At 47.4% G+C, this 24,804-nt stretch overlaps 1 protein-coding gene across 1 annotated transcript in view; it reads left to right on the forward strand.

Moving 5' to 3' along the window:
• Nucleotides 1-24,804, forward strand: part of prex2 (phosphatidylinositol-3,4,5-trisphosphate-dependent Rac exchange factor 2) — a 256,124-nt gene that overhangs the window by 37,101 nt on the left and 194,219 nt on the right. The window contains 5 exon segments of the mRNA XM_046355953.1: nucleotides 179-250; nucleotides 2,507-2,629; nucleotides 7,665-7,769; nucleotides 12,216-12,317; nucleotides 16,660-16,821. Coding sequence (XP_046211909.1) covers nucleotides 179-250; nucleotides 2,507-2,629; nucleotides 7,665-7,769; nucleotides 12,216-12,317; nucleotides 16,660-16,821 — 564 coding nt within the window.

The following is a 24,804-nucleotide window of genomic DNA, read 5'->3' on the forward strand; positions in this document are numbered from 1 at the left end:
CCTATTCCCACATGGGCCCTGGTCAAAAGTAGTGCACTATATATGGAATAGGGTGCCATTTGGGACGCGACCGTGTGATGTTAAACTGGCACACTCTAAGAAGAAACCATCACGCGCCAAATGTAATCTAATCTTGGAGGGAGTTAAAAATACTATTTTATTTTTCTCTTCTACTCAGGTGTTTCTCCACCGCCTCAACCAGTATGCAGCCACGAAGATCGACAAGAACGTCACAGAGGAAACCGTTAAGGTGAGTCTTTATTAGTTTAGCCTGGCGATTACATCATAGCGACTTCATCTAGTAGTAACTTAATGACTGTGTCATCAAGATCTGTGTAGAAATGTGAGTGGAATGTCAGAAGAATGAGTCCTTTTAGCTGTGTGGCTGAGTAGAAACCTTGTTTTCATAACGTTATCCAATAAAAGGCCGGATATTACAGCCGGAATCCAAATAAAACTCAACGTCTCTTGTTTGAGGGACTCTTTCAACCCAAAATAGATGTTTCTTCTGAATGAGGAAAAAAAAGAGCTACTAAGGCCCAGGCATATACAGGAAGCAGCTGTAAATGTAATCTATTTGTATAAATGATTCCGGCTGCGTGAGGGAGTGGGACAATAAAGGATGCGTCGTCGCTGTTGGGATGGTCCTTGTCTATCTGCATGTGTCCCAAATAGCATCCTATTCCCTACCGTGCACTACTTTTGACCAGAGCCTATATGGGTGCAGGGCTCTGGTCAAAAGTAGTGCACTTAGGGTTGCAAAGATACCGGTAGTATACCAAAGTTACCGGAATCTTCAGTAATTTTGTTAATTAACAGATAATCTATGGCAATCTATTGTAACTTTGGTAATTTATTCTTGAATACATCATTTAAAAAAAAAGTTATATTTAGTATTCATTTATTATATCTGCCTTCATATTGTCCATGAGTTTCTAGTAGATAGAACATATGGGTCAAGAGAAAATAGCCTAATTCATGAAAACAGCATCTAATCAACACTGGCATTATTTTCAGTTAACTCTGCAACTCTTCCAACTATTGACTGTGTTCACAACTGCCACCAGTGTGACGCCAAAACATTGTCAACAGAAACATATTTACATCAAATAAATATGTGTGTAAAGAAATATAAAGGATATTTCATGTTGAAACCCTCATATTAAACACCAATGGTTTTCACTATGTTGACGGTTTAGGATCATGTTTTACAGCTTTGTCCTTCACATTTTTGCTTTTTATTGAGTTATTTCACATATTTTAGATACGATTAGGCCACACAGAAGGACGTCACAGACACCTGTGATAATATGAAATACCCAATAGGGCCACTTGATGTCCTGTGATAGATTGCATGAGATACCAACATTCTGGTACAGTAATGCATTTAGAACATTTACTTTGCAACTCAAAGTGCACTATATATAGAGAATATAATGCTATTTAGGGTCAGACTCCACTCTGTGGGCTTTGCTTATTCTGGAAGTTAAACATGCATTGGCGGAGGAGCGGCCTACGTGTTCCTGTGTCCTGTGTTTTGGAACACGCTGTGAGAACACTGGGGGGCAGGGGAGGAGTCTGGGGGAACAAGGTCAGACGGAGGTCAGGGTTCTAGAATGTCTTGGTTGTTGCTAACTAACAGCTGTCCCGCTCCAATTTGCCATAGAACCTTACTGTACTGGAACACTCCAGAGTGGAGAAGATGAAGAAGAACGGATACAAATATGATTCCATATACTGCTTGATGTAAGAATCATGTCAGTTACAGGTTTTCAATTTCGGTCTCTTGGGTGTTGTATACTGTCGCACCCACAGAGTGCATAGTCCTCTTCCCCCTTAAGTTAAGGGCAGTCTACCACAGGCACTATAGGCCCCCCTCCCCATCCACAATCAGACCATTATTTTGTGCTTAAGCATTGCCACATAAATGACATGAAAGCACAAAATAACACAATCCCACATAAAGGCTAAGTACAGCGTTCCATATGACAGAGCATATAAAATGTCTCTCCATGAACAATTGTCTCCCTTTCCAGTGTTTTCTCAAATGCTAATTTCCTCTCTCAACTCTAGAATTATAAGATGAAGTCAAGTCTGGGACTATTTCAAAGAAACCTCATCCGTTGTTCTGTGACTTCTGTCTCCCTCCGAGCCCCAGTCTCCCTCCGAGCCCCTCGTTCTCTCTCGCTCTCTTTCTCTCTCGTCTGTTGTGCCCCAAAATATTTAAAACGTTGTATTTCCCCCTAAACGTCTTCCCTCGCGACGAGTGAACTGAAAGGAGTGGGTCTTTATGGTCCAAATATCTCCACATTGTTCTCTTACCTACCAGGTTCATGAGCAGATAGCTGATCACGAAGGCAGGATACTGATCAAAGGATACTGCTTGGCTAGGGTTTCATGTCCTAACGTTTCCATGGTTACGTTTGTCAATGTTTTTGTATGTGTGCCCCCTCCAGATGTTAGTGTTCTGTCCCCTGGCGTTACAGTGTATTCTGTCCCCCTCTAGGTGTTGTTCTCTAACCTGGAGGAAATCCTGTCTGTGCACCGTAACTTCCTGTCCATGGTAGAAGAGCTGCTACAGCCAGACCCCCACGCTCACCACGAAGTGGGCCGCTGCTTCCTGCACTTTGTGAGTCTCACAGGTCTCCGTATCGCTCTTGTCAATCCATGCTAGGAATGAAGACCGAATAGTGCTTTCTAACCACAAAAGTATGATTTTTTTTGTATCACTACCCACAGTAGCTCACTCACTGACTAGAGCAGTGATTCTCGAACGGTGGGTTGTGTCTGATTCCATCTGGGAGGCTGCTTAAGATGAGCTCAGAAATGTTGTTGATCAGTCTTAAAAAAAAAAACCCGGGTCACAATACAATTGAAAGTGCTTTAGATGAGTCGCGGCTTGAACAAGTTAGAGAGTTCCTTGGGTGCAGGCAGCTATTCTGGCTGACGCGAAGGAGTTTCAAACCCCGTCTTAACCAGGCCCATTCTCTCCGAGTCGGCTAATCTCTCTGGCTGCGTCACAAATGACATCCTATTTCTTTTCTAGTGCACTACTGGTGACCAGGGCCCATAGGGAAAAGTTGGGACATACTGCACCTATTACCCATTGTTTCAGCGTAGGCTAATCTCTCTGTGTTAGTACAGGCCAGAGAGGAAGATAAGATGAGATTCAACACTTCAGATTGACTATCTCCTGTGCAGGCCATATACTGCTCTGATGTAGCCCCTCTGTCGTAGGTTAGATTTATCCTAGCTCTTTGATGCTGAGCTGAGCTGGGATATGGACCACTATATGATCTTAGGTTTCTGTAGGCCGTAAATCTAGAGTAGATGTCTGAATGTTGACCCTCTCCTCAGTGGGTTACTATATTCTACAAAGGACCTGTAACAGGTCTTCTTCAAAGCTAGTTCTCCTCAAAGTGACACCATGACAGGGATGGGTTTTAACAGGTGACAAACTGTTTTTGCATGTATTTACAGTTGAAGTCAGAAGTTTACATACACTTAGGTTGGAGTCATTAACTTGTTTTTCAACTACTCCACAAATGTCTTGTTAACAAACTATCGTTTCGGGCAAGTCGGTTAGGACATCTACTTTGTGCATAACACAAGCCATTTTTCCAACAATAGTTTACAAGACAGATTATTTAACTTATAATTCACTGTATCACAATTCCAGTGGGTCAGAAGTTTACATACACTAAGTTGACTGTGCCTTTAAACAGCTTGGAAAATTCCAGAAAATTATGTCATGGCTTTAGAAGCTTCTGATAGTGACATCATTTGAGTCAATTGGAGGTGTACCTGTGGATGTATTTCAAGGCCTACCTTCAAACTCAGTTCCTCTTTGCTTGACACCATGGGAAAATCAAAAGAAATCAGCCTCAGAAAAATAATTGTAGACCCCCACAAGTCTGGTTCATCCTTGAGAGCAATTTCCTAACGCCTGAAGGTTCCACATTCATCTGTACAAACAATAGTACGCAAGTATAAACACCATGGGACCACGCAGCCGTCATACCGCTCCTAGAGATGAATGTACTTTGGTGAGAAAAGTGCAAATCAATCCCAGAACAACAGCAAAGGACCTTGTGAAGATACTGGAGGAAACCGGTACAAAAGTATCTATATCCACAGTAAAACAAGTCATATATAGACATAACCTGAAATGCTGCTCAGCAAGGAAGAAGCCTCTGCTCCAAAACCACCATACAACCACCATAGTGTACATGGGGACAAAGATCATACTTTTTGGAGAAATGTCCTCTGGTCTGATGAAACAAAAATAGAACTGTTTGGCCATAATGACCATTGTTATGTTTGGAGGAGAAAGGGGAGGCTTGCAAGCCGAAGAACCCCATCCCAACTGTGAAGCACGGGGGTGGCAGCATCATGTTGCGAGTGTGCTTTACTGCAGGAGGGACTGGAGCACTTCACAAACTAGATGGCATCATGAGGCATGCAAATAATATGGATATATAAGTTAAAGCTTGGTCGCAAATGGGTCTTCCAAATTGACAATGACCTCAAGCATACTTCCAAAGTTGAGGCAAAATGGCTTAAGGACAACAAGGTCAAGGTATTGGAGTTGCCATCACAAAGCCCTGACCTCAATCCTATAGAAAATTTGTGGGCAGAACTGAAAAAGCGTGTGCTGGCAAGGAGGCCTACAAACCTGACTCAGTTACACCAGCTCTGTCAGGAGGAATGGGACAAAATTCTCTCAACTTATTATGTGAAGCTTGTGGAAGGCTACCTGAAATTTTTGACCCGACGTTAAACCATTTAAAGGCAATGCTACCAAATACTAATTGAGTGTATGTAAACCTCTGACCCACTGGGAATGTGATGAAAGAAATAAAAGCGGAAATAAATAATTCTCTCTACTATTATTGACATTTTACATTCTTAAAAAATAAAGTGGTGATCCTAACTGACATAAAATAGGGAATTTGTACTTGGATTAAATGTCAGGTATTGTGAAAAACTGAGTTTAAATGTATTTGGCTAAGGTGTATGTAAACTTCCAACTTCAACTGTAAATATGTATTTGTTTTACATTTAATTAGAGCGACTTACAGGACCAATTAGGGTTGATCGCCTTGCTCAATGGTACATCGGCACATTTTTTTCACGTTGTCGGCTTGGGGATTCGAACCAGCCACCTTTCGGTTACTGGCCCGACGCTAGGCTACCTGCCACCCCTATGACCTTGTGTACCTTCCAAATGGCACCCTGTTCCCTATATAGTGCACCACTTTTAACCAGAGCTCTCTGGGTCTACTCTCTATATAGGGAATAGGGTGCCATTACAGACTCAACCCATGTGGTATCAATGGTAGAAGCAATGGTCTTTAGAAATCACCCTCATGGCTGTTTTGTGAAAGTCCAGTCATTTAGAGTCTAACCTGCATGACTCTGTGGTCGCTCACATGACCATGGCTGATGATCTTGTGTCAGACTACCCAGCAGGGAGGCTACTGTGGTCTGTTCTCTCTCTGGAGCTGATTACACCTATTTCAAAGAAACCTTGTCCATTGTTCGGTGACTTCTCTCTCCCTTCGAGCCCCAGACAAATTCTCTCTGTCTCTCTCACTCACTTTCCTTCTCCTCAGTGATTGAGGTATCTTGCTGTAAGACAGAGTTCCTAGAAAGAGAGGAATTGTGAAATCTCTCTCTACTTCAGCTGAGGGGAAAACCCTGGTGGGATCTGAGTGGGAGCGGGTTCTCATAGTAGAATCTCAGCTCTAATCGTTCCAATATGGAATAAGTTATGAAAAACTGTTTTTGATTTCAACATGGTCTTAACACCCTGCTTGTCAAAGCTGGTTCTATCCTCACCATTGGTCGAATCCTTTCTTGAGGTCTGCACAAGAGTTCTTCACGAGTCCAAAAAGTTGGACCCGTTCCGAAATGGACCTGGGGCTTTCTGACCCGGACCCGATATGCATCAATTTTTTTTCTTTATATAGAGACCCCTTCCGAATGGACCCAAAGATAACTAGACCCGATCCATATAGACCTGGTTGGATCTAGACCCGATCCATATAGACCTGGTTGGATCTAGACCCGGGTCCGATCTGGGTGAGGGAAGCAGCAGAAAATACATATTTTTGAAGCTACTTTTATTAACCGGAGCTGATGGAGGGAGAGAGGTGCCGCTCTAGCAGGCGGGGAGGGACCTTGCTGTGAGCAAGTCACAGGGTGAGCAGGGAGGAGGGAGGGAGAGACAAGAGACAGCAACCAAGGGGAAAGGGAAAGAGGGATACCTAGTCAGTTGTACAACTGAAATGTGTCTTCCGCATTTAACCTCTGGATCAGAGGGGTGCGGAGGGCTGCCTTTATCGACATCCACGTCATTGGCGCCTGGGGAAACAAGCCAACTCGCGCTTTAGTCAACTAATAGCTGTCATAGTTAGGATGTTTATCATCAAACATGATTACATCATACCTCTCTTGACTGCATCAAACCTGCAGAAGCTAGTTAAGCTAGCCAACGTTAGCTAGCTAGGCTAACTGAGGCTGCAGTGCGTGTGCTTTCTCATCCTACAGTTTACACATAACAACAACTCCATTCAGTATGATAAGTAGCAGCCCACCTGTTCGCTCCTGGTCGTTGTAACCTATCCTTCTCCTTTTAACTGTGTAAATTCTTTCATTTTAATTTCGTCTTCCATTTAGATTTTTTAGATATCTCCTAACTTTTGCTCCACACAGAGAAAGGCTCTATGACTGTAGACTCCTGCCACTCTGATGACTTATGATTGGTCAACAACAAGCTACACGCTCCACTCTGGTGAGAAGCAGGAGCGGTAGCAGGAGTGATAAAATGTCTCTCTCGCTCTACTGCAGCGGTCGCGTTCAGATCCGTACGAGCCCTTCGTGATAAGTCAGTTAAAATGACACATACCTGAGACCAGTGACAATTGTGAATTCTGGATTCCGACCCGCTCGGCCCCCAGACCGTGTCTCAGGCATTCGGGTACAGGTGGATCCGTGAAGACCTCTAGTCTGATTTATGCCGTCGATCTGAAGATTATTTAGGCAATAGGATGCCAATGGGGCCTCAAACTCAACTCAGGACCTTGAAGCCAGTTCCACTGTATGTTTTCATCGTTCCCCTCTAATCAAGGACTGATTTACTTGTTTGCAATGAATTATCAGGTAGAACAGAAAACCAGCAGGCTCCGGATCTCGTAGTGTAAGAGTACCCCTGCCATAGGGCATCTATTTATGCACATTGATCAGAAGTTAGGATGTGGCCCTCCATTCATTTTGGTTTAGTATGAGAACCCATCGAGGTTTGATCTGAGTAGGTGTAGACTGTGCTGTTTGGTAGTGATGATGATTTATAGGCCATGTCTCTGTGCAGTATCCCTCAGAGAGAATGACTGGGGTGTTACGAGCATGTGAAGTCATGGGAAGAGGGGTTTGTCACGACGCATACATGTGGCTTCAAGATAGATGACAGGATGTCCCCTCTCTCACTCCCTTTCTCTGTCTCTCTGTCTTTTCTCTCTCTCTCTCTCTCTCTCTCTCTCTCTCTCTCTCTCTCTCTCTCTCTCTCTCTCTCTCTCTCTCTCTCTCTCTCTCTCTCTCTCTCTCTCTCTCTCTCTCTCTCTCTCTCTGTCTTTCTGTCTCTCTCTCTCTCTTTCTCTCTCCAGAGGAGTGGTTTTCAGATCTATGATGAGTACTGTGGGAACCATGAGAAAGCGCAGAGATTGCTGCTGGAACTCAACAAAATCAGGACCGTCAGAACATGCTTACTGGTGAGGAACCGTGTGTGTGTGTGTGTGTGTGTGTGTGTGATCTTTCCGGCCTCTCATTTAACTCAGTGTGTGCTGTTTAAGGTTGTTCTCCATGCTATACACATATCCCTCCGGGCTTTATGGGTAATGTAATGCTACTCCTTCTCACCCCTCCAGTCTTTCACAACCGTATCACTCCATACATTCACTCCTGTTACAAGAGCTCTATAAAACCCTGGGACCTACAGCAGAGTCCGCCTTCGGGAAGATACTCTATCTAAAATAAAACACATTAGCTTCAACCACATACATCTGCAGAGTCATGTTGTGGTATTGTAGAGGGCTATTTCTGGTAGTTGATCATATGAGAAGTACACACATCTCGACTGTAAGTGGAAGGGGAGCTCTATATGATTGAGCGTGGTTTTTGAACCCAGTAGGGAGAGGGTGTGTGTGTCTCAGCGGGGTTAGAGTGGTCTTAATTGAATGCGATTTAATGGAGGTTTTATGGTCTTGGCTTCGGCGGGACCTTACTGGCTGCTTGCATCAGCCCTGTGAGGGTCGTGTTACCCTCATAACCTCCATCCAACCCTGGGCTCATAGTACTTGGGTTACCCCCCTGACCTCCAGTCCACTCTGGGCTTAAAAGCCTTGGCTTGCCCTCCTAACCTCCAGAACTCCAGTCAACCTTTGCCCTACTGGAGGGCCCACTGACTGAAAGCCTGTCCAGTGTTTTATGTAGTGAGAAGGATGTAATTTAACACTATTTCACAACCATTAACGAAAGAGAATGAGGTAACCCCCAACCCCCCCTCAACCCCTGTAGGTTACCCCCTAACCTCCCCTCAACCCCTGTAGATTACCCCATAACCTCCCCTCAACCCCTGGAGATTACCCCCCAAACCCCCTCAACCCCTGTAGGTTACCCCTAACCTCCCTCAACCCCTGTAGGTTACCCCCTAACCTCCCCTCAACCCCTGTAGGTTACCCCTAACCTCCCCTCAACCCCTGTAGGTTACCCCCTAACCTCCCCTCAACCCCTGTAGGTTACCCCCAACCCACCCAACCCTTGTAGGTTACCCCCTAACCTCCCTCAACCCCTGTAGGTTACCCCCTAACCTCCCCTCAACCCCTGTAGGTTACCCCCAACCCACCCAACCCTTGTAGGTTACCCCCTAACCTCCCCTCAACCCCGGTAGTTTACCCCTAACCTACCCTCAACCCCTGTAGGTTACCCCTACCCTCAACCCCTGTAGGTTACCCCTAACCTCCCCTCAACCCCTGTAGGTTACCCCCTAACCTCCCCTCAACCCCTAGAGGTTACCCCCTAACCTCCCCTCAACCCCTGTAGGTTACCCCTAACCTCCCCTCAACCCCTGTAGGTACCCCTAACCTCCCCTCAACCCCTGTAGGTTACCCCCAACCCACCCAACCCTTGTAGGTTACCCCCTAACCTCCCCTTAACCCCGGTAGGTTACCCACTAACCTCCCTCAACCCCTGTAGGTTACCCCCTAACCTCCCTCAACCCCTGTAGGTTACCCCCTAACCTCCCTCAACCCCTGTAGGTTAGCCCCTAACCTCCCCTCAACCCCTGTAGGTTAGCCCCTAACCTCCCCTCAACCCCTGTAGGTTACCCCCTAACCTCCCCTCAACCCCTGGAGTTACCCTGTAACCTCCCCTCAACCCCTGTAGGTTACCCCCAACCCACCCAGCCCTTGTAGGTTACCCTGTAACCTCCCTCAACCCCTGTAGGTTACCCCCTAACCTCCCCTCAACCCCTGTAGGTTACCCCCTAACCTCCCTCAACCCCTGGAGTTACCCTGTAACCTCCCCTCAACCCCTGTAGGTTACCCTGTAACCTCCCTCAACCCCTGTAGGTTACCCTGTAACCTCCCCTCAACCCCTGTAGGTTACCCCCTAACCTCCCCTCAACCCCTAGAGGTTAGCCCCTAAACTCCCCTCAACCCCTGTAGGTTACCCCTAACCTCCCTCAACCCCTGGAGTTACCCTGTAACCTCCCCTCAACCCCTGTAGGTTACCCCCAACCCACCCAGCCCTTGTAGGTTACCCTGTAACCTCCCCTCAACCCCTGTAGGTTACCCCCTAACCTCCCTCAACCCCTGTAGGTTACCCCCTAACCTCCCTCAACCCCTGGAGTTACCCTGTAACCTCCCCTCAACCCCTGTAGGTTACCCTGTAACCTCCCCTCAACCCCTGTAGGTTACCCTGTAACCTCCCTCAACCCCCCCTGTAACCTCCCTCAACCCCTGTAACCCTGTAACCTCCCCTCAACCCCTGTAGGTTACCCTGTAACCTCCCCTCAACCCCTGTAGGTTACCCCTAACCTCCCCTCAACCCCTGTAGGTTACCCCCTAACCCCCTCAACCCCTGTAGGTTACCCCCTAACCTCTCCTCAACCCCTGGAGGTTACCCCTAACCTCCCCTCAACCCCTGTAGGTTACCCCCTAACCTCCCCTCAACCCCTGGAGGTTACCCCTAACCTCCCTCAACCCCTGTAGGTTACCCCCTAACCCCCTCAACCCCTGTAGGTTACCCCCTAACCTCCCCTCAACCCCTGTAGGTTACCCTGTAACCTCCCTCAACCCCTGTAGGTTACCCCTAACCTCCCCTCAACCCCTGGAGGTTACCCCTAACCTCCCCTCAACCCCTGGAGGTTACCCCCTAACCTCCCCTCAACCCTGGAGGTTACCCCTAACCTCCCTCAACCCCTGGAGGTTACCCCTAACCCCCTCAACCCCTGGAGGTTACCCCCTAACCTCCCTCCCCTGGAGGTTACCCCTAACCTCCCCTCAACCCCTGGAGGTTACCCCCTAACCTCCCTCAACCCCTGGAGGTTACCCCCTAACCTCCCTCAACCCCTGGAGGTTACCCCCTAACCTCCCTCAACCCCTGTAGGTTACCCCCTAACCTCCCTCAACCCCTGGAGGTTACCTCCCCCCTAACCCCCCTCAACCCCTGGAGGTTACCCCCTAACCTCCCCTCAACCCCTGGAGGTTACCCCCTAACCTCCCTCAACCCCTGGAGGTTACCCCCTAACCTCCCCTCAACCCCTGGAGGTTACCCCCTAACCTCCCCTCAACCCCTGGAGGTTACCCCCTAACCTCCCCTCAACCCCTGGAGGTTACCCCCCTCCCCTCAACCCCTACCCCCCCCCCCTCAACCCCTGGAGGTTCCCCTAACCTCCCTCAACCCCTGGAGGTTTAACCTCCCCTCCCCTGAACCCCCTAACCTCCCTCAACCCCTGGAGGTTACCCCCTCAACCTCCCTGTAACCCTCAACCCCTGGAGGTTACCCCCTAACCTCCCCTCAACCCCTGGAGGTTACCCCCTAACCTCCCCTCAACCCCTGGAGGTTCCCCTGTAACCTCCCCTCAACCCCTGGAGGTTACCCCCTAACCTCCCCTCAACCCCTGGAGGTTACCCCCTAACCTCCCCTCAACCCCTGGAGGTTTAACCTCCCTCAACCCCTAGGTTACCCCCTAACCTCCCCTCAACCCCTGGAGGTTACCCCCTAACCTCCCTCAACCCCTGGAGGTTACCCCCTAACCTCCCCTCAACCCCTGGAGGTTACCCCCTAACCTCCCCTCAACCCCTGGAGGTTACCCCTAACCTCCCTCAACCCCTGGAGGTTACCCCCTAACCTCCCCTCAACCCCTGGAGGTTACCCCCTAACCCCCCTCAACCCCTGGAGGTTACCCCTAACCCCCTCAACCCCTGGAGGTTACCCCCTAACCCCCTCAACCCCTGGAACCCCTGAGGTTACCCCCTAACCCCCTCAACCCCTGGAGGTTACCTCCCCCCCTAACAACCCCTCTAACCTCCCCTCAACCCTGGAGGTTCCCCTGTAACCTCCCCTCAACCCCTGGAGGTTACCCCCTAACCTCCCCTCAACCCCTGTAGGTTCCCCTGTAACCTCCCCTCAACCCCTGGAGGTTACCCCTAACCTCCTCAACCCCTGGAGGTTACCCCCTAACCTCCCTCAACCCCTGGAGGTTACCCCCTAACCTCCCCTCAACCCCTGGAGGTTACCCCTGTAACCTCCCCTCAACCCCTGGAGGTTACCCCCCCCTAACCTCCCCTCAACCCCTGGAGGTTACCCCTAACCTCCCCTCAACCCCTGGAGGTTACCCCCCTCCCTAACCTCCCCTCAACCCCTGTAGGTTACCCCCTAACCTCCCCTCAACCCCTGGAGGTTACACCCTAACCTCCCCTCAACCCCTGGAGGTTACACCCTAACCTCCCCTCAACCCCTGGAGGTTCCCCTGTAACCTCCCCTCAACCCCTGGAGGTTCCCCTGTAACCTCCCCTCAACCCCTGGAGGTTCCCCTGTAACCTCCCCTCAACCCTGGCCTATGGCCCCGTTGATCGTTTAAAAGAAGGCAAACGGAGGGGAGGTGAACAGGTGACTGATACTAATGTCCACATCGTCTCCTTTGCTCCTGTTAGAACTGTATGTTGCTGGGGGGCAGGAAGAATACAGAGGTTCCATTGGAGGGCTACCTGGTCGCTCCCATTCAGAGGATCTGCAAGTATCCACTGCTGCTCAGGGTAAGTCCTGTCTATCTGGATCACAGCTCCTCGTCCTTCTTGTTTCGTGGTCATCAGAGCTGTCCTGTCTTATTCATCTAAGCCTCCCTCTATATGAACGCTTGGTTGTCACATCCTGCGCACACACACACACACACACACACACGGTCTCTCCTTCTCGCTGACACCAGGCTGACAGTATTAGGCAGGCCAGCCTTAACAGCACATGCCACTACCCCGGACTCCCACAAATCCACAATCGCCAGACTCAGCCCTTTAACACACCTCAGTCATACTCCCGTCTTCATAGTCGATGTTTACCTTAGCCCACGTTAAAAGTGTGTGTGAAACAAAACTCTGTTTGAAACGCTGTTAGCGTCCTGCGCTGTGGAACTTCATGAATCTAGTTTAGATCTATGAATGCACACCGAGTGTAATCTAAACAGCCACCGGCATGAGAACCTAGATGGTAGATGTAGCAATAATCTCAGGCGTAATCTGATTCTCTGTCATTTGAAGTCTTACAGCTGGAACTGCCCAGGCGTTCTCTCTCTGGCTGCATCTGAAATGGCGCCCTATTCCCTATGTGGTGCGCTACATCTCTATGGGCCCTGGTCAAAAGTAGTGGCCGCCTTACATCGGGAATAGGGTGCTATTTGGGATTCAACCTCAGTCTCCCTGTGTAAATAGCAGCGATAAAGATCGCTGGTTGTACAGTAGAAACTATCCAGAGACCCTATATCTAAACAGCCGTCAGTATCTGACAGGCCAGGACTGTGTTTAGACTAGACAGATTTCCATCTCCTCCACCAGACTGGGTCATGCAATAGCCGGTAGTGATGTGCAGTTTGCAAACGATTCGTTCTTCTTGAATGACTCTTTTTACTGACTCAAGTTATGTTTTTCCCGAGTGACTCGTTAATTTTAGTTGTTTAGATTTTGCTGGCTGCAATGATTTTTATTTTTATTTCAAATTATATTTTCATACTTTTTTAGGTACTTTTTGAACCTTTTTCTCCCCAACTTCGTGATATCCAATTGGTAGTTACAGTCTTGTCTCATCGCTGCAACTCCCGTATGGACTCGGGAGAGGCAAACATCGAGAGCAATGCGTCCTCCGAAACACGACCCCGCCAAGCCGCACCGCTTCTTGACACACTGCTCGCTTAACCCAGAAGCCAGCCACACCAACGTGTCGGAGGAAACACTGTACACCTGGCTGACCGTGTCAGCGTGCATTGCTCCTGGCCGCCACAAGGAGTCGCTACAGCGCGATGGGACAAGGACATCCCAGCCAGCCAAACCCTCCCACATAACCCGGACGATGCTGGGCCAATAATGCGCCGCCTCATGGATCTCTATGTCACGGCCGGCTACGACACAGCCCGGGATCTAACCCGGATCTGTAGTGACGCCTTTAGCACTGTGATGCAGTGCCTTAGACTGCTGCGCCACTCGGAAGACGCCTGCAAGGAGTTCTACAGCTGGAGTAATATGAGCTCCTCCGGGGAACAAATGTCTATCAGGTGCGCGCAGGCAGAATAGATCACGCTGCAGGCAGCATAGAGGACAAAAAGATATGTGTAGAACTGGTAATTGATCACATGGTGCAAGAATGACTGCAATCAATTGAATGTTATGTTGGACACAGCTTGGTAGAAGCAAAACATACACAGCCTCAACACTCGAATGAATCGTTTGGGTGGCTGCTGCAGTCCGTGAACGATTGACAGCCCATTGGGCAAATCTCCCTTGAGGCAGTCAAGCCATTGCATTCTGTTCACAATGTAGTCCGGTTGTGGTCGCAGCTAGACCTCGTTTCAAAGGTATCAATAAATAATCATATGTGTATGCCTAGCAATCACAAATTACTTTACTGACTCAAATTAACGAAAGGAGTCGAAAGAGTCGTTCTTTTGACTGAACGGGTCAAAAAGGTCAGAGTCAGTAAAAAGAGCCAAACTTTCCATCACTAGTAGCCTGCCGACCCACCAGTCTATCTAACTGTTACGTATAGCTACTGTTGCCTGCCCTCACTCTCTGACTCTCTGACTCTCTGACTCTCTGACTCTCTGACTCTCTGACTCTCTGACTCTCTGTCTGTCTGTCTGTCTGTCTGTCTGTCTGTCTGTCTGTCTGTCTGTCTGTCTGTCTGTCTGTCTGTCTGTCTGTCTGTCTGTCTGTCTGTCTGTCTGTCTGTCTGTCTGTCTGTCTGTCTGTCTGTCTGTCTGTCTGTCTGTGTTTCTTTCTCTCTCTCTCTCTCTCTCTCTCTCTCTCTCTCTCTCTCCCCTCTCTCTCTCTCTCTTTCTGTCTCTCTCTCGCCCTTTGTCTCTCTCTCGCTCTTTTTGTCTCTCTCTCTCTCTCTCTCTTTGTCTCTCTCTCTCTCTCTCTCTCTCTCTCTCTCTCTCTCTCTCTCTCTCTCTCTCTCTCTCTCTCTCTCTCTCTCTCTCTCTCTCTCACTGTCTCTCTCTCTCTCTCTCTCTCTCTCTCTCTGTCTCTCTCTCTCTCTCTCTCTCTCTCTCTCTCTCTCTCTCTCTCTCTCTCTCTCTCTCTCTCTCTCTCTCTCTCTCTCTCTCTCTCTCTCTCTCTCTCTCTCTCTCTCTCTCTCTCTCTGTCTCTCTCTCTCTCTCTCTCTCTCTCTCTCTCTCTCTCTCACTGTCTCTCTCTCTCACTGTCTCTCTCTCTCTCACTGTCTCTCTCTCTCTCTCTCTCTCTCTCTCTCTCTCTCTCTCTCTCTCTCTCTCTCTCTCTCTCTCTCTCACACTGTCTCTCTCTCTTTGTCTCTCTCACTGTTTCTCTCCTCACTGTCTCTCTCACTGTTCCTCTTACTCTCACTGTTTCTCTCACTGTTCCTCTTACTCTCACTGTTTCTCTCACTGTCTGTTTCTCTAACTGTCTCTCTCTCTCACTGTCTCTCTCTCTCTCTAACTGTCTCTCTCTCTCACTGTCTCTCTCTCACTGTCTCTCTCACTGTTTCTCTTACTCTCACTGTTTCTCTCACTGTCTGTTTCTCTCACTGTCTCTCTCTCACTGTGTCTCCCTCTCACTGTCTCTCTCTCTCTCTCTGTGTGTCTCTCTCTCTCACTGTCTCTCTCTCTCTTTGTCTCTCTCTCTCTCACTCTCTCTCTCTGTCTCTCTCTCTCTCACTATCTCTCTCTCTCTTTGTCTCTCTCTCTCTCACTGTCTCTCTGTGTCTCTGTCTCGCTCTGTCTCGCTGTCTCTCTCTCTCTGTCTCTCTCTCGCTGTCTCTCTCTCGCTGTCTCTCTCTCGCTGTCTCTCTCTCTCTCTCTGTCTCTCTCTCGCTGTCTCTCTCTCGCTGTCTCTCTCTCTCTCTCTCGCTGTCTCTCTCTCTCTCTCTGTCTCTCTCTCTCTCTGTCTCTCACTTTCTCTCTCTGTCTCTCTCTCTCTGTGTCTCTCTCTCTGTGTGTCTCTCTCTCTCTCTCTCTATCTCTCTGTGTCTCTCTCCCCCCCTCTCTCTGTCTCTCTCTCTCTGTCGCTCTCTCTCTCGCTGTCTCTCTCTCGCTGTCTCTCTCTCTCTGTCTCTCTCTCTCTGTCTCTCACTTTCTCTCTCTGTCTCTCTCTCTCTGTGTCTCTCTCTCTGTGTGTCTCTCTCTCTCTCTGTCTCTCTGTGTCTCTCTCCCCCTCTCTCTGTGTCTCTCTCTCTCCTGGGATATTAGTCTGTTATGTACTGTAAATCAAAGAGGACTGTTCAGCGGAAGGGAGGGAGAGTGAGTGGGCACATGTACTAGGGGAAAGTTGTTGTTGCTGCATGTTTCCCAAATCTTTTTTGAAATATAAAAAGGGTTAACCTTTTAATATCTGTCCTGAACAGGCTTTTAATATCTGTCCTGAACAGGCTTTTAATATCTGTCCTGACCAGGCTTTTAATATCTGTCCTGACCAGGCTTTTAATATCTGTCCTGACCAGGCTTTTAATATCTGTGCTGACCAGGCTTTTAATATCTGTCCTGACCAGGCTTTTAATATCTGTCCTGACCAGGCTTTTAATATCTGTCCTGACCAGGCTTTTAATATCTGTCCTGACCAGGCTTTTAATATCTGTCCTGACCAGGCTTTTAATATCTGTCCTGACCAGGCTTTTAATATCTGTCCTGACCAGGCTTTTAATATCTGTCCTGACCATACTTTTAATATCTGTGCTGACCAGGCTTTTAATATCTGTCCTGACCAGGCTTTTAATATCTGTCCTGACCAGGCTTTTAATATCTGTCCTGACCAGGCTTTTAATATCTGTCCTGACCAGGCTTTTAATATCTGTCCTGACCAGGCTTTTCACATTTGCCTGTGCGGATCTGTGTGTGTGGGTGTGTGCGTGTGCGCCTGTGTACGTGTGTGTGTGTAGGAGCTGCTAAAGAGGACTCCTAAGAAACACAATGACTACTCCCTGGTGCTGGAGTCTCTGCAGGTCATGAAGGCTGTCTGTTCCTCCATCAACGAGGCCAAGAGACAGATGGAGAAGCTAGAGGTGCTGGAGGAGTGGCAGTCCCACATCGAGGGATGGGAGGTAGGTTCACATGTACACTATAAAACAATATACTATATAGTACACAATATACAGGTATATAATATATGCCATTTAGCAGACGTTTTTATCCAAAGCGATGCGTACATTTTCTACGTTTGGGTGGTCCGGGAATTGAACCCACTATCCTGGAGCCTTGCTCTACCAACCATCTAGATGGATGGGAGGTGAGACATTATCATCTCAAACATGATCCTAATCATTATTAAACATGATCCCCATCATACTGTGTTATACTGGAGAAAGTAAAGAGGAGTGCCTGTCCCACATTGAGAGCTGGGAGGTGGGTTAGACACCAGCAAATACAGCCCTTACAATATAGTGTATAATACACAGTGGCGTGTGTACCTTTATAATGACAGGTGATGACCAGGGCTCTGGTCAAAAGAAGTGCGCTTTATGAGGAATAGGGATGCAATTTGGGATACATTCAGAGTCACGGAGAGTCACAGAGAGTCACAGAGAGTGCCCAAGACATGGATCATCCAGTGCTGAAAGAAGGCTTCTTAACAACACTGGGCCCTTGTCAGAGAGTCAGCTTCATTTTGAAGAGTCATGTTTTCATTACCATGATTTTGATCAGCTGTGCTGTGGTTTTGATCAGTTATGATAAAGATGGCTGTGCTGTGGTTTTGATCAGTTATGATAAAGATGGCTGTGCTGTGGTTTTGATCTGTTATGATAAAGATGGCTGGGCTGTGGTTTTGATCAGTTATGATAAAGAAGGCTGTGCTGTGGTTTTGATCAGTTATGATAAAGATGGCTGTGCTGTGGTTTTGATCAGTTATGATAAAGATGGCTGTGCTGTGGTCTTGATCCGGCGCCGACTGAGATGGCCGCCTCGCTTCGCGTTCCTAGGAAACTATGCAGTTTTTTGTTTTTTTACGTGTTATTTCTTACATTAGTACCCCAGGTCATCTTAGGTTTCATTACATACAGTCGAGAAGAACTACTGAATATAAGATCAGCGTCAACTCACCATCAGTACGACCAAGAATATGTTTTCCGCGATGCGGATCCTGTGTTCTGCCTTACAAACAGGACAACGGAATGGATCGCATGCAGCGACCCAAGGAAACGACTCCGAAAAAGAGGGAAACGAGGCGGTGTTCTGGTCAGACTCCGAAAAAGGGCACATCGCGCACCACTTCCCAGCATTCTTCTTGCCAATGTCCAGTCTCTCGACAACAAGGTTGACGAAATCCGAGCAAGGGTGGCATTCCAGAGGGACATCAGAGACTGCAACGTTCTCTGCTTCACGGAAACATGGCTTACTGGGAAGACGCTATCCAGGGCGGTGCAGCCAACGGGTTTCTCCACGCATCGCGCCGACAGAAACATACATCTCTCTGGTAAGAAGAGTGGCGGGGGCGTATGCCTCATGACTAACGGGACATGGTGTGATGAAGGAAACATACAGGAACTCAAATCCTTCTGTTCACCTGATTTAGAATTCCTCACCATCAAATGTAGACTGCATTATCTTCCAAGAGAATTCTCTTCGATTATAATCACAGCCGTATATACCCCCCCCCCAAGCAGACACATCGATGGCTCTGAACAAACTCTATTTAACTCTTTGCAAACTGGAAACCATTTATCCGGAGGCTGCATTCATTGTAGCTGGGGATTTTAACAAAGCTAATCTGAAAACAAGACTCCCTAAATTTTATCAGCATATCGATTGCGCAACCAGGGGTGGTAAAACCTTGGATCATTGTTACTCTAACTTCCGCGACGCATATAAGGCCCTGCCCCGCCCCCCTTTTGGGAAAGCTGACCACGACTCCATTTTGCTGATCCCTGCCTACAGGCAGAAGCTAAAACAAGAGGCTCCCACGCTGAGGTCTGTCCAACACTGGTCAGACCAAGCAGACTCTACACTCCAAGACTGCTTCCATCACGTGGACTGGGACATGTTTCGTATTGCGTCAGATGGAAATATTGACGAATACGCTGATTCGGTGTGCGAGTTCATTAGAACGTGCGTCGAAGATGTCGTTCCCATAGCAAGGATAAAAACATTCCCAAACCACAAACCGTGGATTGATGGCAGCATTCGCGTGAAACTGAAAGCGCGAACCACTGCTTTTAATCAGGGCAAGGTGTCTGGTAACATGTCCGAATATAAACAATGCATCTATTCCCTCTGCAAGGCTATTAAACAAGCTAAGCGTCAGTACAGAGACAAAGTGGAATCTCAATTCAATGGCTCAGACACAAGAGGCATGTGGCAGGGTCTACAGTCAATCACGGACTACAAGAAGAAACCCAGCCCAGTCACGGACCAGGATTTTGCTCCCAGGCAGACTAAATAACTTTTTTGCCCGCTTTGAGGACAATACAGTGCCACTGACACGGCCTGCAACGAAAACATGCGGTCTCTCCTTCACTGCAGCTGAGGTGAGTAAGACATTTAAACGTGCTAACCCTCGCAAGACTGCAGGCCCAGACGGCATCCCCAGCCGTGCCCTCAGAGCATGCGCAGACCAGCTGGCCGGTGTGTTTACGGACATATTCAATCAATCCCTATACCAGTCTGCTGTTCCCACATGCTTCAAGAGGGCCACCATTGTTCCTGTTCCCAAGAAAGCTAAGGTAACTGCGCTAAACGACTACCGCCCCGTAGCACTCACTTCCGTCATCATGAAGTGCTTTGAGAGACTAGTCAAGGACCATATCACCTCCACCCTACCTGACACCCTAGACCCACTCCAATTTGCTTACCGCCCAAATAGGTCCACAGACGATGCAATCTCAACCACACTGCACACTGCCCTAACCCACCTGGACAAGAGGAATACCTATGTGAGAATGCTGTTCATCGACTACAGCTCGGCATTCAACACCATAGTACCCTCCAAGCTCGTCATCAAGCTCGAGACCCTGGGTCTCGACCCTGCCCCTGTGCAACTGTGTACTGGACTTCCTGACGGGCCGCCCCCCAGGTGGTGTTAGGCTACAACATATCCTCCCCGCTGATCCTCAACACGGGGGCCCCACAAGGGTGCGTTCTGAGCCCTCTCCTGTACTCCCTGTTCACCCACGACTGCGTGGCCACGCACGCCTCCAACTCAATCATCAAGTTTGCGGACGACACAACAGTGGTAGGCTTGATTACCAACAACGACGAGACGGCCTACAGGGAGGAGGTGAGGGCCCTCGGAGTGTGGTGTCAGAAAAATAACCTCACACTCAACGTCAACAAAACTAAGGAGATGATTGTGGACTTCAGGAAACAGCAGAGGGAACACCCCCCTATCCACATCGATGGAACAGTAGTGGAGAGGGTAGCTAGTTTTAAGTTCCTCGGCATACACATCATAGACAAACTGAATTGGTCCACTCACACTGACAGCGTCGTGAAGAAGGCGCAGCAGCGCCTCTTCAACCTCAGGAGGCTGAAGAAATTCGGCTTGTCACCAAAAGCACTCACAAACTTCTACAGATGCACAATCGAGAGCATCCTGGCAGGCTGTATCACCGCCTGGTACGGCAACTGCTCCGCCCTCAACCGTAAGGCTCTCCAGAGGGTAGTGAGGACTGCACAACGCATCACCGGGGGCAAACTACCTGCCCTCCAGGACACCTACACCACCCGATGTTACAGGAAGGCCATAAAGATCATCAAGGACATCAACCACCCGAACCACTGCCTGTTCACCCCGCTATCATCCAGAAGGCGAGGTCAGTACAGGTGCATCAAAGCTGGGACCGAGAGACTGAAAAACAGCTTCTATCTCAAGGCCATCAGACTGTTAAACAGCCACCACTAACATTGAGTGGCTGCTGCCAACACACTGTCATTGACACTGACCCAACTCCAGCCACTTTAATAATGGGAATTGATGGGAAATGATGTAAATATATCACTAGCCACTTTAAACAATGCTACCTTATACAATGTTACTTACCCTACATTATTCATCTCATATGCATATGTATATACTGTACTCTACATCATCGACTGCATCCTTATGTAATACATGTATCACTAGCCACTTTAACTATGCCACTTTGTTTACTTTGTCTACACACTCATCTCATATGTATATACTGTACTCGATACCATCTACTGTATGCTGCTCTGTACCATCACTCATTCATATATCCTTATGTACATATTCCTTATCCCCTTACACTGTGTATAAGACAGTAGTTTTGGAATTGTTAGTTAGATTACTTGTTGGTTATCACTGCATTGTCGGAACTAGAAGCACAAGCATTTCGCTACACTCGCATTAACATCTGCTAACCATGTGTATGTGACAAATGAAATTTGATTTGATTTGATCAGTTATGATAAAGATGGCTGTGCTGTGGTTTTGATCAGTTATGATAAAGATGGCTGTGCTGTGGTTTTGATCAGTTATGATAAAGATGGCTGGGCTGTGGTTTTGATCAGTTATGATAAAGATGGCTGTGCTGTGGTTTTGATCAGTTATGATAAAGATGGCTGTGCTGTGGTTTTGATCAGTTATGATAAAGATGGCTGTGCTGTGGTTTTGATCAGTTATGATAAAGATGGCTGATCAAGGCTGATTTTGGTTTTGATCTGTGATTTTGAGTTATGATAAAGATGGCTGTGGTTTTGTGGTTTTGATCTGGGCTGTGGTTTTATTGATGATAAGATGGCTGTGCTGTGGTTTTGATTGGTTATGATAAAGATAGCTGGGCTGTGGTTTTGATCAGTTATGATAAAGATGGCTGGGCTGTGGTTTTGATCAGTTATGATAAAGATTGCTGGGCTGTGGTTTTGATCAGTTATGATAAAGATGGCTGGTTTTGATCAGTTATGATGATTTTTGATTGGTTTTGTTATGATAAGATGGCTGTGCTGTGGTTTTGATTGGTTATGATAAAGATGGCTGGGCTGTGGTTTTGATCAGTTATGATAAAGATGGCTGGGCTGTGGTTTTGATCGGTTATGATAAAGATGGCTGGGCTGTGGTTTTGATTGGTTATGATAAGATGGCTGTGCTGTGGTTTTGATTGGTTATGATAAAGATAGCTGGGCTGTGGTTTTGATCAGTTATGATAAAGATGGCTGGGCTGTGGTTTTGATCAGTTATGATAAAGATGGCTGGGCTGCGGTTTTGATCAGTTATGATAAAGATGGCTGGGCTGTGGTTTTGATCGGTTATGATAAAGATGGCTGTGGTTTTGATCAGTTATGATAAAGATGGCTGGGCTGTGGTTTTGATCGGTTATGATAAAGATGGCTGGGCTGTGGTTTTGATCAGTTATGATAAAGATGGCTGTGCTGTGGTTTTGATCAGTTATGATAAAGATGGCTGCTGTGGTTTTGATCAGTTATGATAAAGATGGCTGTGCTGTGGTTTTGATCGGTTATGCTAAAGATGGCTGTGCTGTGGTTTTGATTGGTTATGATATGATGGCTGTGCTGTGGTTTTGATTGGTTATGATAAAGATGGCTGGGCTGTGGTTTTGATCAGTTATGATAAAGATGGCTGGGCTGTGGTTTTGATCAGTTATGATAAAGATGGCTGTGCTGTGGTTTTGATTGGTTATGATAAAGATGGCTGGGCTGTGGTTTTGATCAGTTATGATAAAGATGGCTGTGCTGTGGTTTTGATCTGTTATGATAAAGATGGCTGTGCTGTGGTTTTTATATGTTATAATAAATATGGCTGTGCGGTGGTTTTGATCAGTTATGATAAAGATGGCTGTGCTGTGGTTTTGATCGGTTATGCTAAAGATGGCTGTGCTGTGGTTTTGATTGGTTATGATATGATGGCTGTGCTGTGGTTTTGATTGGTTATGATAAAGATGGCTGGGCTGTGGTTTTGATCAGTTATGATAAAGATGGCTGGGCTGTGGTTTTGATCAGTTATGATAAAGATGGCTGGGCTGTGGTTTTGATCGGTTATGATGAAGATGGTTGTGGTTTTGATCAGTTATGATAAAGATGGCTGGGCTGTGGTTTTGATTGGTTATGATAAAAAGGGTTCTAGATTTTCCAGATCTGTCCAGAGAGGTCAGCTCCGTGCCTCTGTGTTGTTTTACGGGACTTGTTGACAACAGGGTGTATTGTTAGTGTCAACTGTGCATGTAGGCCTGCCAGGCTTTCCGGGTTGCATCACAAATGGCACCCTCTTCTCGTTATAGTGCACTACTTTTGACCAGGCCCCAAAGGGATTCCCATTGGGCTCTGGTCAAACGTACTGCACTATGTAGGGATAGGGTGCCATTCGGAAACTAAGCCCTGGGTCACAACAAAACACACCACAGAATCAGAAACAGTTGGATAATATTTTATGAGGAAAATGTAACTGGAATGTCTTCTTATAAAAGACAGACGCAGCCTGAAATAAAATGATCGTGACTCAGATTCATTTAGTTTTTCTCTTTTGTGGACAGATGCAGACACATTTTGACACGGGCTTAATCTTTCTGCCCTGTTAAATCGATTCAGCAGGAGAGGGACATTCTAAACATTTACGTTTGTGGCCGGGGTAATTTTGTCATACAAACCTCTATATAAGTCCCAAATGGCACCCTATTCTCTCTTAGAGCACAATACTTTTGACCAGAAGCGCACTATATAGGGAATAGGGTGCCATTTGGGACGCACTCGCACTGAAAGACTGAAAGGAAGTGAACTTGATGAGACTCAAACTGTTTGTTGGACATGGTGTTCTAGGACAATCTCTTCTGTCTTTAACACAACAGAATTTTTGTTAAGCACAGACTGACCTCTTGGAAGAAAATCCAAGTGTCGGGTTTAGCCTTTAGAGGTTCTGGTTCGTCAATGGCTATTTGTCAGAGTGTTACTGCAAATTGGGAAAATAGCGACACACACACACACACACACACAGAAGTGTAATATGTTTCAGGAAAAGGGTGGAGTAGCATGACGTTTGCACGCCATGGTCTTAGAGCTGTTCTGTGGTTTCCTCAATAGCTTTTATTAATTATAAACATTAGGTAATTCTGGAACAGGTCACTACTCTACAAGCCAGACACTGTTCTCTATAAGACGGGCCTAGGAGAGAAAAAAAAACTGAAAAGCAGAGGGAGAGACAGAGCAAAAGAGAGGGGGGAGCAGATTGAGAAAGAGAGGGTGAGGGGAGAAATGGAGAGAGACCAAAGACAAAGGCAGATGAAGGAAAAGGGAGAACAGAGAGAAGAAGAGAAATGTCTTGTATTTCTATGTGTGGGTGTTTGAAGAATGGAGAGAGGGAGGAAGGGCCAGCTGAACGGCCTCAGTCAGTTTTTCCTCTGTCGCTTCCAGGTCGTGGCCGATAGCTCGTTAGTGTAGAACCTTCTTTGCATCTGTGTGCCCTTGGGTCACCATGGCAGCCAGGTTCACCGACCCTGCCGTGGGAGAGAGAGTTAAGTTACGTCCCAAATAGCACCCGACTCCCTATGTAGTGCACTACTTTTGATCAGGGCCCTATAGGGATTCCCATAGAGGTCTGGTCAAAAGTAATGCACTATATAGAGAGAGGGTGCCATTTGGGACACAGACAGGACAGGGCGAGGGACCACAGTGGTCAACAGAGCGATGGCTGCCAGCGGTTGCCACGACGATGATTGCCCATTGGTCAAGGCTTCTATGTCTGTGCTGTGTCACCCGGTCTCTTGGTTCTCAGTTTGGAAGTGGTAATAGTTATGTCCAAAACCCGAAAACTTAAAGCAGACATTGAATATCCCTTTGAGCATGGTGAAGTTATTAATTACACGTTGGATGGTGTATCAATACACCAAGTCACTACAAAGATCCTAAAAGTTACCGGAGAGGAAAGAATGTGCTCAGGGATTTCACCATGAGGCCAATGGTTACAGAGAGTTTAATGGCCGTGATGGGAGCAAACTGAGGGTGGATCAACAACGTAGTTACTCCACAATACTAACCTAATTGACAGAGTGAAAAGAAGGAAGGCTGTGCAGAATAAAAACATTTCAAAATATGCATCCTGTTTGCAACAAGGCACTAAAGTA

The sequence above is a fragment of the Oncorhynchus gorbuscha genome, linkage group LG07, assembly GCF_021184085.1.
Source record: "Oncorhynchus gorbuscha isolate QuinsamMale2020 ecotype Even-year linkage group LG07, OgorEven_v1.0, whole genome shotgun sequence".
Lineage (NCBI taxonomy): Eukaryota > Metazoa > Chordata > Actinopteri > Salmoniformes > Salmonidae > Oncorhynchus > Oncorhynchus gorbuscha.